This window comes from Gymnoscopelus braueri, assembly GCF_963280865.1.
Source record: "Gymnoscopelus braueri genome assembly, chromosome: 24".
Taxonomy (NCBI): domain Eukaryota; kingdom Metazoa; phylum Chordata; class Actinopteri; order Myctophiformes; family Myctophidae; genus Gymnoscopelus; species Gymnoscopelus braueri.
Window position 1 is genome coordinate 5276124 of NC_137626.1, and position 12449 is coordinate 5288572.

The 12449-nt window shown below is 41.6% G+C and overlaps 1 protein-coding gene across 2 annotated transcripts; it reads right to left on the reverse strand.

Moving 5' to 3' along the window:
* Window positions 1-621: 621 nt before the first annotated feature.
* pnpla4 (patatin-like phospholipase domain containing 4) lies at window positions 622-11951 on the reverse strand. Of its 2 annotated transcripts, XM_080421861.1 has the most exons (7): window positions 11919-11951; window positions 10000-10196; window positions 7895-7989; window positions 4647-4782; window positions 3083-3148; window positions 2131-2283; window positions 622-844 (listed from the first exon to the last, which is right to left on the reverse strand). In XM_080421861.1, exons 2-7 carry the CDS (start codon window positions 10177-10179, stop codon window positions 713-715), a joined length of 762 nt encoding a protein of 253 aa, XP_080277987.1. In that variant the 5' UTR covers window positions 10180-10196; window positions 11919-11951; the 3' UTR covers window positions 622-712. The 2 variants fall into 2 exon arrangements, with proteins under 2 accessions (XP_080277987.1, XP_080277988.1); XM_080421862.1 differs by lacking the exon at window positions 3083-3148.
* Between the last annotated feature and the right edge of the window lie 498 nt (window positions 11952-12449).

Genomic DNA, 12449 nt, shown 5'->3' on the forward strand with positions numbered 1-12449 from the left:
CGGACATGATAGTTTGTTCTTGCTCTGAACTGGGAACCAAAGTGGTCGTGTTGGACAGGTTTGGAAGATGCAGATGTGATATGAACAATGGCAAAAGCAAGCGAAAAATCATCATATAAAAAAATGACAATTGAACTTCCACCGTGAAATGGACACTTCGACCGGTCATATTCGACACAATAGTTCTGCTTAACCCATTAAAACCGGGAACGCATCTGTGTAACCACTTTAACCATTATTTAAAATTGTGAAAATGTGTGCAAATCTTTGAATATATATATATATATTTTTTAAGTGATAATTTTTTTATCAAATCTTTGCTTCTGGGGGGTCCCTGGAACAACATATTTTGAGATGGGGGTCCGCGGCCAAATACATATAATGTTGGGGGTCCTTGACATGAAACAGTTTGAGAACCACTGATTATAGCTATATAAGTTTTGAAAAGAAAAACTGCTAGAATTTAGAAGACACTTGTAGAATCCCCAGTTACAAATGTTCGCTTTGAAAAAATTATATATTTCAAAGATTTGCACAAAATAATTTTCACGATTTAAAAAAAAAAATGCAGATCTACAAGCTCATAGCGCAGCACTCGGTGCCGCGCTATGAGCTTGAAAGCACCACGGTTCCAAGAATCTAGAACGGAACCAATTCTAGAACCAAAGTTCTTTTGGTGGAAAAAAAAAAAAAGGGGTGAGAGTTCCGGCGCTCAGTCCATCCAGCGTTCTCTCTTCAGGAACCTCACGGCGTCGTCGAAGCCTTCGTCGCACAGCTCCCGCATGCGGACGGGCGGCGGGGGGAACAGGGCCTGGTTCAGACGCACGAGGTTGTCTTTGGAAAACTACGAGGAAAAAAGGGAAAAGAGAGCATGTAATGTAATGAAACTACATTTTCATCCACTTTTAAAGCTGCGTCGTTGTGCATTATATTTTGATAGCCACAGGGGAAGAAAAAAGAAACAAACAAAAGAAAACAAGAAATGACACAGTCATATATATATATATCGGCTTGCAGCAAGCTGAACCCCTTGAAAAGTACTGCCAACTCTTGACTCTTACTAAATAAACATTACCAAAAATATAACTATAACTCAAGAGTGCTATGGCACTGCGCGGACATCAGACGGACAACACACGACAGATGTATACAAGAAAAAACTATTTTCGAGCGACAGAAATGAGCGGATTTAGCCAAGCACCAAAGACTCCCGTTCTGAGCTGCGGTTTGGGGGTCCCCGAAATGGAGAACATCGCTCGTTATGAACTGGGGGTCCCGGACCACTCTTGTTATGAGTTGACATCCTCAAATAAGGGTAAGAAATGCCTAGGGCGAAATTCTCCTTAAAGGAGAAATCCGGACATATTAAGTGTTATCTTTGATGTGTCGTTACTCACCTACCGACGTAAACAGTGGCATTGTTTATTTCCAGAGATTCCCCTGTCGTCATATTTTCAACCCCCTCCGTTGTCATAATGGGAGCGCGTGTCATAGGGAAATTCGTCTATTATAACCGATGCAAAGTTATTTTTTTCTCTACTACTACTCATTGTGGAGTCTCATGATAGTCAAACATGCAGTGAAAGTTCCCGAGAGGCTACCGCTAATGACGAACGAGCTAACGCTAGTTGCTTGTTTCTCAACATGGCAACACCAAGTTGCCAGGTTCTGGGAGAGAAACAAGCAACTAGCGTTAGCTCGTTCGTGTTAAAGGGACATTTCGCCGATTTTGCATCAAACCCCTATTTTTATCTAGGTCTAGGACCCATAAACATGATCCTGGTGTGTTTTTTGTGTTTTATCTGTATTTTTAGATTTGTATCCATATCCTCAGAGACTATGAGTCATTTGACTCATAGTCTCTTTATCTCACCTTATTTCCTGACTACAACGTAGACCACACCCCCACGCAGCCTCCCCTCCCCACAAGGAAGGGCAGTGCCCCAAAGCATTATGGTCATTGTAGTGATGCAGCAGTCCAGTCAAACCCCAGTCAAACACACAGACTCCTATATTTTTCTGGCCATAGGGTGCAAATTTCAAATTTTGCTGCTGTTATCTACTGCAAATATTATTAACATTGAGCGACTGTAAGTTCTTCCAGGGGTGAAATGCTCCTTTAACACTCACCATAACGTTCATGTTTGCCAGTCTGAGGTGCAGGTTGGTGCGTCCTCGGTGCACGGGGCAGACGTCCTGCGGGCCGGCGAAGGGCGACACCGTGATGGTCCGTCCCACGGGCAGGATGGGCAGACTGTCTGTGAAGCCTCCGTCGATCCATCTCTGGACAGAGAGTCAAAAACACACACAGCCTGTATCATCTGGGAGAACGTTTTGTCACTGGGTTGAGGTACAAGTACACAGTGTTTTAAGACCGGGAACGCATCTGTGTCATTTTAGATTTGAGCTGTGACCATTATTTTACACTCTGGCTATTCAAAAATAGCAGATCTACAAGCTCATAGCGCGGCACCGAGTGCTGTAGATCTATTTTGTGTAAGTCTTTAAAAACATTTTTTTAAACAACATTTTTAACTCAAATCTTTGCTTTTGGAGGGTCCCTGGAACAACATATTTTGATGGGGGTCGGCGGCCAAATACATATCATTTTGGGGGTCCTTGACATGAAAAAGTTTGAGAACCACTGATATAGAAACATACGTTTTTTTTTTAACGGTTAGGCTTTAGAAGACATTTGTAAAGATTTGCACAAATTATCAAGATTTTTCAAAAATAGCAGACTACAAGCTCATAGTGCGGCACTCGGTGCCGCGCTATGAGCTTGTAGATCTGCTATTTTTGAATAGCCAAAGAAATCTAAAATGATGATTGAATGGGTTCATCAGACTAAGCTACAGTATGGGTGACTTTGACTCGCCTCAGATAGTTTACTCAACTCGCCTCAATAGAAAAGGAACAGTTTTGGACATGCAACGGTTTCCACCCGACAACAATGATATAATATACTGTATGGTGGAGAATTGTCTTTTTATCTTTATTTTTTATTATTTTACGGTTTCTCCAGGATCACCATGTGTCAATTTATGGACTAAAAGTGTGAAAAGGATCTTAAATCCATTACCTGTCCTTGGAACTCGATTGGTTTGAATCCAGCATAAACGGGCACAAAACTACTGGCCAGCAGAGCCTTAAAAATTACAAGAAGAGCAATATTAATGACTTCAGCAATAATAATAATAATAACAATACTTTATTCACTTATCAAAACAAAGTTACAACATGTTTTACATAAAAAGTGTTTGAAATAAAGACAATAACGTGATAACATTTATGCATTTTTTAAAAAGCACAGTGAGAAAGGAAACATTATGAAATGTCACTCTTTGTAAAACTGGCCTTTTGTTAAAAGTACATTTTAGGAAGTTATTTAAAAGGAGACAGGGATTTATCAGTCTGAGCTCCTCAGGGCAGGTGGTTCCACAGACAGACAGACAGACAGACAGACAGACAGACAGACAGACAGACACACACACACACACACTATAAAATAAAATACATCTTGAAAATAATGTGAAAAGGGCTGTTGAATGTTTTCAAAACATTTCATCATAAATCTTGTATTGGGGGGTCCCTGGCACAAAATATCTTCAGATGGGGCGGGTCTGCGGACAAATACATATCAATTTGACAACCACTTATTTAAACAACATTTGGAAGCAAGCCCAAATAAGTAACTTAAAAACAACAACATAGAACATTACATAGTGCCGCAGTAATGTAATATTTATGTAATACTCAACATAGTCCTAACTTTAATTTGTTCCACAGGTAGAGCCTTTTGAAAGCTTCCCCAGAAAACATTTGACTGCAAAAATGCTCAACATTCATTTCAAACATAAATATTATTATTTTCTTAAAAATAAAATTGGATACAAATATTGGATTTATTTTGGCGAAAAACATTTGTTTTACCATAAGTAATTATAGACCAATACTGATACAATGATGAAGAATGAATCCTTCATCCCTATTGAGAATACACACATTCACTTCCTTTCTTTTCTTTGGGGTAATAAACAAACCATGCTGCAGATCCAAGGGGAAACAAAACAAGGACATAATAAACCAATCATAAACATTTAACCACTGAGCTGTAGTTGTAAAAAACACGGGTTTATGAACAGTGTTGCCATGTCCGCTTATTATAAGTGACTTTGGGCTTGTTTTTCTCTAAGTGTAGTGGCTTATTTGGGCTTGCTTCCTAAAATGTTGTTTAAACCAGTGGTTCTGGTCAAATATTTGTGTTAAATATTTAAGAAAATATTCCACATTTGTCACTTTTTCTAAATATATATATATATATTGTTTTAAATAGATCTACAAGCTCACAACATGTCACGTCACAACGCGTTGTGAGCTTGTAATAATATTAATATCTGTCATTTATATAGTGCTTTTCTAATTACTCAAAGACGCTTTACATGTGTGTGGGGGTCAGGGGAGAGGAGAAAAAAAGATGACTTTATTTAAAAAAAATCTATTTTCAAATCGCCAATCTACTGTATGTATCGCTTCTTTTGGTGCTTGTTTTCATACACCTGGGTTGCTTATTTCTCTCGCAGAATCAATCTGGCAACGCTGTTTATGAGGAGAACGAGCCGTCCTGGCCGTCCGTATATATATACCTTTATGAGTTCGTCCCTCGAGGCAAAGCGAGAAACGATGGCGTTCTTGCGGCTCCCGGAGTGCGTGATGGAGACGTGCAGGCGGTCGGTGGCCAGGCTGTGGGCATCGGCGGGCAGAATCTCCTCTATGCCCTCCCTGGAGAGAGAGAGGAGACGGAGCCAACGAACAGATGGTCGTTTGTCATGTTTTTTTCTTTTTTTAACCCATTAAGACCGGGAACGCATCTGAGTCATTTTAAGATGTATTTGGCTATTCAAAAATAGCAGATCTACAAGCTCATAGCGTGGCACCGAGTGCCGCGCTATGAGCTTGTAGATCTGCTATTTTTTGGGGGGGGAAATCGTGGAAATTTGGGGCAAATCTTTGAATATTTATATCTTCTAAAGCGAATTTTTTTAACTAAAATCTTTGCTTCTGGGGATTCTACAAATGTCTTAATTTTTTGGGAAAATGTTGCTATAATATCACTGGTTCTCAAACTTTATCGTGTCAAGGACCCTCAAAATGATATGTATTTGGCCGTGGACCCCCATCTCAAAATATTTGGTTCCAGGGACCCCCCAGAAGTTGTAACATGAGTTAAAAATGTTCGCTTAAACCATTTATATATTCAAAGATTTTGCAAAAATGTCCACGCTTTAAAAAAAAATAGCAGATATACAAGCTCATAGTGTGGCACTCAGTGCCGCACTATGAGCTTGTATATCTGTATATATTGTATATCTGTATATATTTTTTTAATAGCCCAAAGAAATAAAAAAGAAATGCCACACAGATGCGTCACCTGTCTTAATGAGTTAATAACAGCCCCGCCAGGCGTTCTAAACGGAATGCTCTTTAGGGTGACTTGTAATTATTAGACAATCTGCCAGACCGCAGAGCGTAGAACATAGAAGATGCTGATCTGATGTTTGTAAGTGGGACATACAGTACCTGAGCTGATGTTGTACCAGTTCCACGTGAGTGCGTTGCATCTTGGAGAGTAAAGCCTCAGTTATACTTGGGTTGTGTGTCGTGTTGCGCACCCAAAAATAGCCGATCTACACGACGCGTTGTGAGCTTGTAGATCGGCAATGTTTGGTGCACGACACGGTGCACAACTATCAACTCAAAGGTTCAAAACTGTGGCATATTCAAAACACTAGATTTTCAGCCCGCTATGCGGCCGTCAAACCTAGTCCTATGTTGCGCTGATAAGAGCAATGGTCACCAAAGTATGATTTAACACTGGATGCTTGTTTCTTTCCAGAACCTGGCAACTCGTGTTGCCAGGTTCTGGAAACAAGCAACCAGTGTTAACTCGTTCGCCATTAACGGTGGCCTCGCAGGAAATTTCAACGCATGTTTGACTATCATGAGACTCCACAATGACTAGCAGTAGAGAGAAAAACAACTTTGCCTCGGTTATAATAGACGAATCTCCCTAACCCACGCGCTCCCATTCTGACAACGGAGGGGGTTTAAAAAATGACGACACGGGAATCTATGGAAAAAAAGAACGCCACTTTTCACGTCGGTCGGTGAGTAACGAGACATCAAAGACAACACTTAATTTGTCCGGTATTCTCCTTTAAACACTGCTATAACGCTGCTGCCGAGCAGCAATGCAAAAAAAAACAGAAGCGGTCATTTTGGAAGTCTGTGGGGCCACCCACCAAGTTTGGAGCCTGTTGCATGCTGGGAACTGGAGCTATGGCTGTTTAAAGCCCAGCCAATAGGAACACAGAGGGGGGGGGGGCAATGGTGTGGTCCCTGGTGTGGTCCCTGGTGTGGCTGTTCTGATGGCAGACCCCTGACCAGAGTTGGTGCCAAGTTTAGTGTGGATTCGGAGCAACGGTGCGCCTCGCAGGTCCGCGTGTTACGTTTGTGACGTCCAGCCACCGTCCGTCCACCCAGCTTACGCCGCCCGTGGTCCGTTGACCCTCTAGGCAATTTTAATATAGGATGGCAGAGTAGTTACGCAACCAACCACCAACCAGAAGAACCAATGTGCAAGCAGAGACGTTAGTCAACAGTACTGTCAATGCACACTGACACACCTACATCTAACAACACACCCCTTACTAGTTTCATGTAATTGTGATGCTTACATCATGGTGTACTGTAAGGTCAGCCTTATGCAGCCTACCATGTTTTGCTTTGATGTAGTTTTGAATCTGAATTGGGGGGGAAAAAATAAACTACAAAACCAGCCCATAGGTCAGCGGTTCCAAACGTTTTAGCTCAAGAAATATAGAGATAGCAGATCTACAAACTCAAGCATAGAGTACATATTTTCCCGCCCCACTGTTTGGGAAACTAGTGCTATTAGTCCATGAGCCAGAGCCCCAAAATTCAGCAATGATTATCGAAAGAGTGGGCAAAACCAAACCTATATTAAATTGTTCATAGGGTCAATACGAGGAAATAAATATATGACAACCTTTCCACAGGAGCAGCTTTTTCATGGTTATCACACATTTTGTTATTTTCCCCATACGTACAAGACAGGTGAAAAAATGACAACATTTAAAAAAATAGTTCCTAATTTGCATATTTAAATATACAATTTCAGAAAACTTGTAGTACGATAAATCATTGTCTTCATGTAAGTAATCATCTCAGGAAGTTTCATTATGATAACTCTTTTTAAAAATGTTGAATTTTTTTTCACCTGTCATGTACGTATGGGGAAAATAACAAAATGTGTGATAACCATGAAAAAGCTGCTCCTGTGGAGAGGTTATCATATATTTATTTACTCGTATTGACCCTATGAACAATTTAACCCATTAAGACCTGGAACTGTGTCATTTTTAGATTTGAGCTAAAAAGCATTATTTGACACTTTGGGCTATTCAAAAATAGCAGATATACAAGCTCATAGCGCGGCACCGAGTGCCGCGCTACGAGCTTGTAGATCTGCTATTTTTGAAAAATCGTGAAAATGTGTGCAAATCTTTGAATATATATATATTTAAAGCGAACATTTTTAACTCAAATCTTTGCTTCTGGGGGGTCCCTGGAACAAAATATTTTGATGGGGGTCCGCGGCCAAATACATATCATTTTGGGGGTCCTTGACATGAAAAAGATTGAGCACCACTGATATAGAAACATACGTTTTTCAGAAAACTGTTGGGATTTAGGAGACATGTAGAATCGGCTTCAGGTCTTAATGGGTTAATATAGGTATGGTTTTGCCCACTCTTTCGATAATGAAATCTCGTCTGGCTCATGGACTATATACAGGGTATCGTTGTCTTACCGTAGTGTGAGCATGAAGTCGTAGCCTGGTGTGACGGCCCCAAGCCTCTGTCTCCTCACCTCATCTGCAAACCTGTAGGTGAACTCTTTACAGAGCTGTAGGGGGGGAGACGAGACGAGAGGAGAACACCTGCAGTTAGCTATGTAGGACAGGGGTGGGCAACTTTGATGATGGAGAGGGCCACACCAGAGGGCCACACCAGAGGGCCACACCAGAGGGCCACACCAGGGGGCCACACCAGGGGGCCACACCAGAGGGCCACACCAGAGGGCCACACCAGAGGGCCACACCAGAGGGCCACACCAGAGGGCCACACCAGGGGGCCACACCAGGGGGCCACACCAGGGGGCCACACCAGGGGGCCACACCAGAGGGCCACACCAGAGGGCCACACCAGAGGGCCACACCAGGGGGCCACACCAGAGGGCCACACCAGAGGGCCACACCAGAGGGCCACACCAGAGGGCCACACCAGGGGGCCACACCAGGGGGCCACACCAGGGGGCCACACCAGGGGGCCACACCAGAGGGCCACACCAGAGGGCCACACCAGAGGGCCACACCAGGGGGCCACACCAGAGGGCCACACCAGAGGGCCACACCAGGGGGCCACACCAGGGGGCCACACCAGAGGGCCACACCAGAGGGCCACACCAGGGGGCCACACCAGGGGGCCACACCAGAGGGCCACACCAGAGGGCCACACCGCATATTGTTGCTGTCGGGCACAAACCTCTTATCTCCATATTTTAACATTTTTGGTAAATTAATGCCGTACTTCGTCATTCTATAGTATGTCACACAAAAGTAGTAAAAATAGCTGATCTACAAGCTCAAAATGCGTCGCGATCGCGATGCGACGCATTTTGAGCTTGTAGATCTGCTATTTTTGCTATATTGGAATCCTGAATAATTTTTTGGTATTTTTGAATTGGAATCCTGAAAAGTAATTTTTTTATTTAATTTCAAATGCATTTAGTTATACTTAAAGGAGTAGTTCACCCAAAAAATTACTTATTTTCTATCAATTGCACACCCCATGAAGCCTTGAATCCATGGATTTATTTTTATTTTTGTGGCATTTGTAAGCCAATAATTTGATTCCCGTCTCCTACCGGCTAATGTATCCGGTAGGAGACACAAAGTAGATTATTTGTGTCTCCTACCGGATACACACCCGGTCATCAAATTATTGGCTTAGGAATGCCACAAAAACAAAAATAAATCCATGAATTCAAGGCTTCATGGGGTGTGCAATTTATAGAAAATAAGTCATTTTTTGGGTGAACTCCTCCTTTAAGTTAACTTAATGAACTTAAATGCAAATACATTGGACATACAAAAAAGTCATTCAACTAATAATAGATATAATAAGATAGTAATAGTAATAGTAATTAATAGTAATTAAAGCGGGTCATGTTTGCATGTTTGGAATTGTAACAGCTGAAATCAATAATATATCAGTATTCCCCTGTGACCGAACAAACGCTCTGTAGCAATGATTACTATCAGAATATAGTACTTTAACCTTTTTAACACAACAAAAAAAAATACCAAAAAATATCACTTACCCTACCTTTAACATCCACACACTTTCAAATATGTTTTAAAAAATAGTGGAAATAGCAGTTCTAAAAGCACTTTGTGATGCGACACGTTGCGAGCTGGTATATCTGCTATTTTCAAACATTTTAGTACTTTAACTTTTGGTACTTTAAGTACATTTTGATGCCAAAACTTTTGTACCTTTACTCAAGTAAATTTTGAATTCTGGACTTTTACTTGTAACAGAGTACTTCTATGTTGCAGTATTGGTACTTTTACTTAAGTAAAGAATGTGAGTACTTTTTCCACCACTGACTTTAACCTTTTAACACAACAAAAAAAATTACCAAAAAATATCACTTACCCTACCTTTAACATCCACACACTTTCAAATATATATATATATTTTTTGGAAATAGCAGTTCTAAAAGCTCACAACACTTTGTGATGCGACACGTTGTGAGCTTGTAGATCAGCCATTTCCAAAACATTTGAACGACTTTCGAGTTATAAAATCATTAAATACAGACCTATATATTTTGGCCATAGCATATCATTACCTCTAGCTTGTGTGGAGCCGTGACCATCAGCGCGGCCACCAGGGAGCCGGCGGAGGCCCCGGCACAGGCCCTGAGGGACCCCTGCAGCCTGGCCCCGTGCCGGAGGATGGCCCCCACGGCCCCCAGCTGGTAGATGCCCAGGAAGCCGCACGCAGCGAAGGACAGGTTGACCACCGTCATTCTGTCACCGTCTGTCACTGACCACACGGAGAGGACATGGACACTGTCAACAATCTGCTTTAACCCTTTAAGACTGGGAACGCATCTGTGTGACAATTTACGATTTATTTGGCTATCCAAAAATAGCAGATATACAAGCTCATAGCGCGGCACCGAGTGCCGCGCTATGAGCTTGTAGATCTGCTATTTTTGGGGAAAATCGTGGGTCTCATTTGTAATTTCTTTTATTTTTTTAAACGTCTGTTGCTATAATATCAGTGGTTCTCAAAAGAAATATGTATTTGGCCGTGGACCCCCCCCATCTCAAAATATTTTGTTCCAGGGACCCCCCAGAAGTTATAATGTTTAAAAATGTTAGTTAAAAATGTTCGCTTTAAAAATAATATTCAAAGATTTGCACACATTTTCCACGATTATTATTTTTTTTGCAGATCTACAAGCTCATAGCGCGGCACTCGGTGCCACGCTATGAGCTTGTAGATCTGCTATTTTTTAATAGCCAAAAGACGTCTTAAAATGACTCACAGATGTGTTCCCGGTCTTCATGGGTTAAGACCTAAGACAAATGACTTCTAAATCAGTGGTTCTCAAACTTTTTCATGCCAAGGACCCCCAAATTGATATACATTTGGCCGCGGACCCCCATCTGAAAATGTTTTGTGTCAGGGACCCCCAGAAGAGGAGATTTGTGTTACCACTTTCACGATTTTTCAAAAATGTGCAAAAATAGCAGATATCCAAGCGCGCGCTACAAGCTTGGATATATGCAATTTTTTAATAGCCAAGTAAGCGTATAGAATAAAGACGTTTTGCTGGGGAACCCCCTAAAGGACCCCTGGGGGTCCCCGGACCCCACTTTGAGTGGTTAACACAAAAAAGGCATAATTAACCTATTCAAATCATGCACACTCAAAACATATCAAATATTATTATTATCATTATTATTGTTATTATTATAAGGATGTACCGTGCATGTTCTAATTATTTATACTTTACTTTAGCATTACATTTATTTAATTTGTTTTGTAACATTTTGGACAAAATAGCCAATTTTACATGAAGGTGCCCAGATGTCCCTGGTGCCCACCTGTCCTGTATTACATGGGAGGTGCCCAGATGTCCCTAGTGCCCACTTAACCTGTATTAAATTGAGGTCAGGTGCCCAGATGTCCCTAGTGCCCACCTATCCTATATTACATGGGAGGTGCCCAGATGTCCCTAGTGCCCACCTATCCTGTATTACATGTGAGGTGCCCAGATGTCCCTAGTGCCCACCTATCCTGTTTTACATGGGAGGTGCCCAGATGTCCCTATAGTGCCCACCTATCCTGTATTACATGGGAGGTGCCCAGATGTCCCTAGTGCCCACCTATCCTGTGCTGGGATACATCAGAGAGCAGAAGAGAGAGTAACGTCACGCTTTGATCTCGCCGCCAAGCGGGCTGCTACGGGCTATTAGTTCCAAACATTGGAACTATCTCATTGAGATAGACAGAGCACTTCCGCATTCCAACCTTACAGTGGGAGTCAACGCTAGTGTTATAACTCTCTTATAAGGCTCTGGAATACATGACCTGACATGTATGTAACATCACATTCACAGCCATTCTAGGGCTACTCCTGGTCCATGTTGTTACAAATGAAATACTCCATGAACACATCAAACGTTTATAGTAAAAGTTACGTGTAAGAAGCTGTAGTATTAGATGAACAGTACAGTGTGTACAGTATAGTATTACCTCATTCATGAGTGTCCTCCATGCTTGTGAAACCGGCGGTAACCTAAGCAACCAACTTACTAGCCAATCGCAGTGCTCCATTGCTCCCCACCGTCCGGCCGGGCTATGGGATGGTTTGCCCATGTGACTTCGAGGTGACTTCAAAATAAAAGCTCAAGGGTGCTTTTGACAGAAAATGAAATAAAATAAAACGACTTATAAATTGACTTATTTTCAATGCTTGAACATTTTTATGAAATAAAATAAAGCGTTTTTTTTTGTGGATTGTCACCGGTCAGCCCACCTATAATTTACTGTACTATTTAAACTTTGAGACTATTAATGTTGCTGTTTACATAAATGTCCCTGACCTGGACAAAGAGACAGTCAGTCTAAAACACATGTTAGTAAAGTGTTATTTACAGTAACTTGTTTGAACTGTAGACAAGTCCATTCACTATCTGAGTGTTTATCTGGCTCGTGTAGTCTAAATTGCAAAATGTCACATAATTAACAGCAATAGCATTTTTTTGTTATTGTTCTGCCATTCAA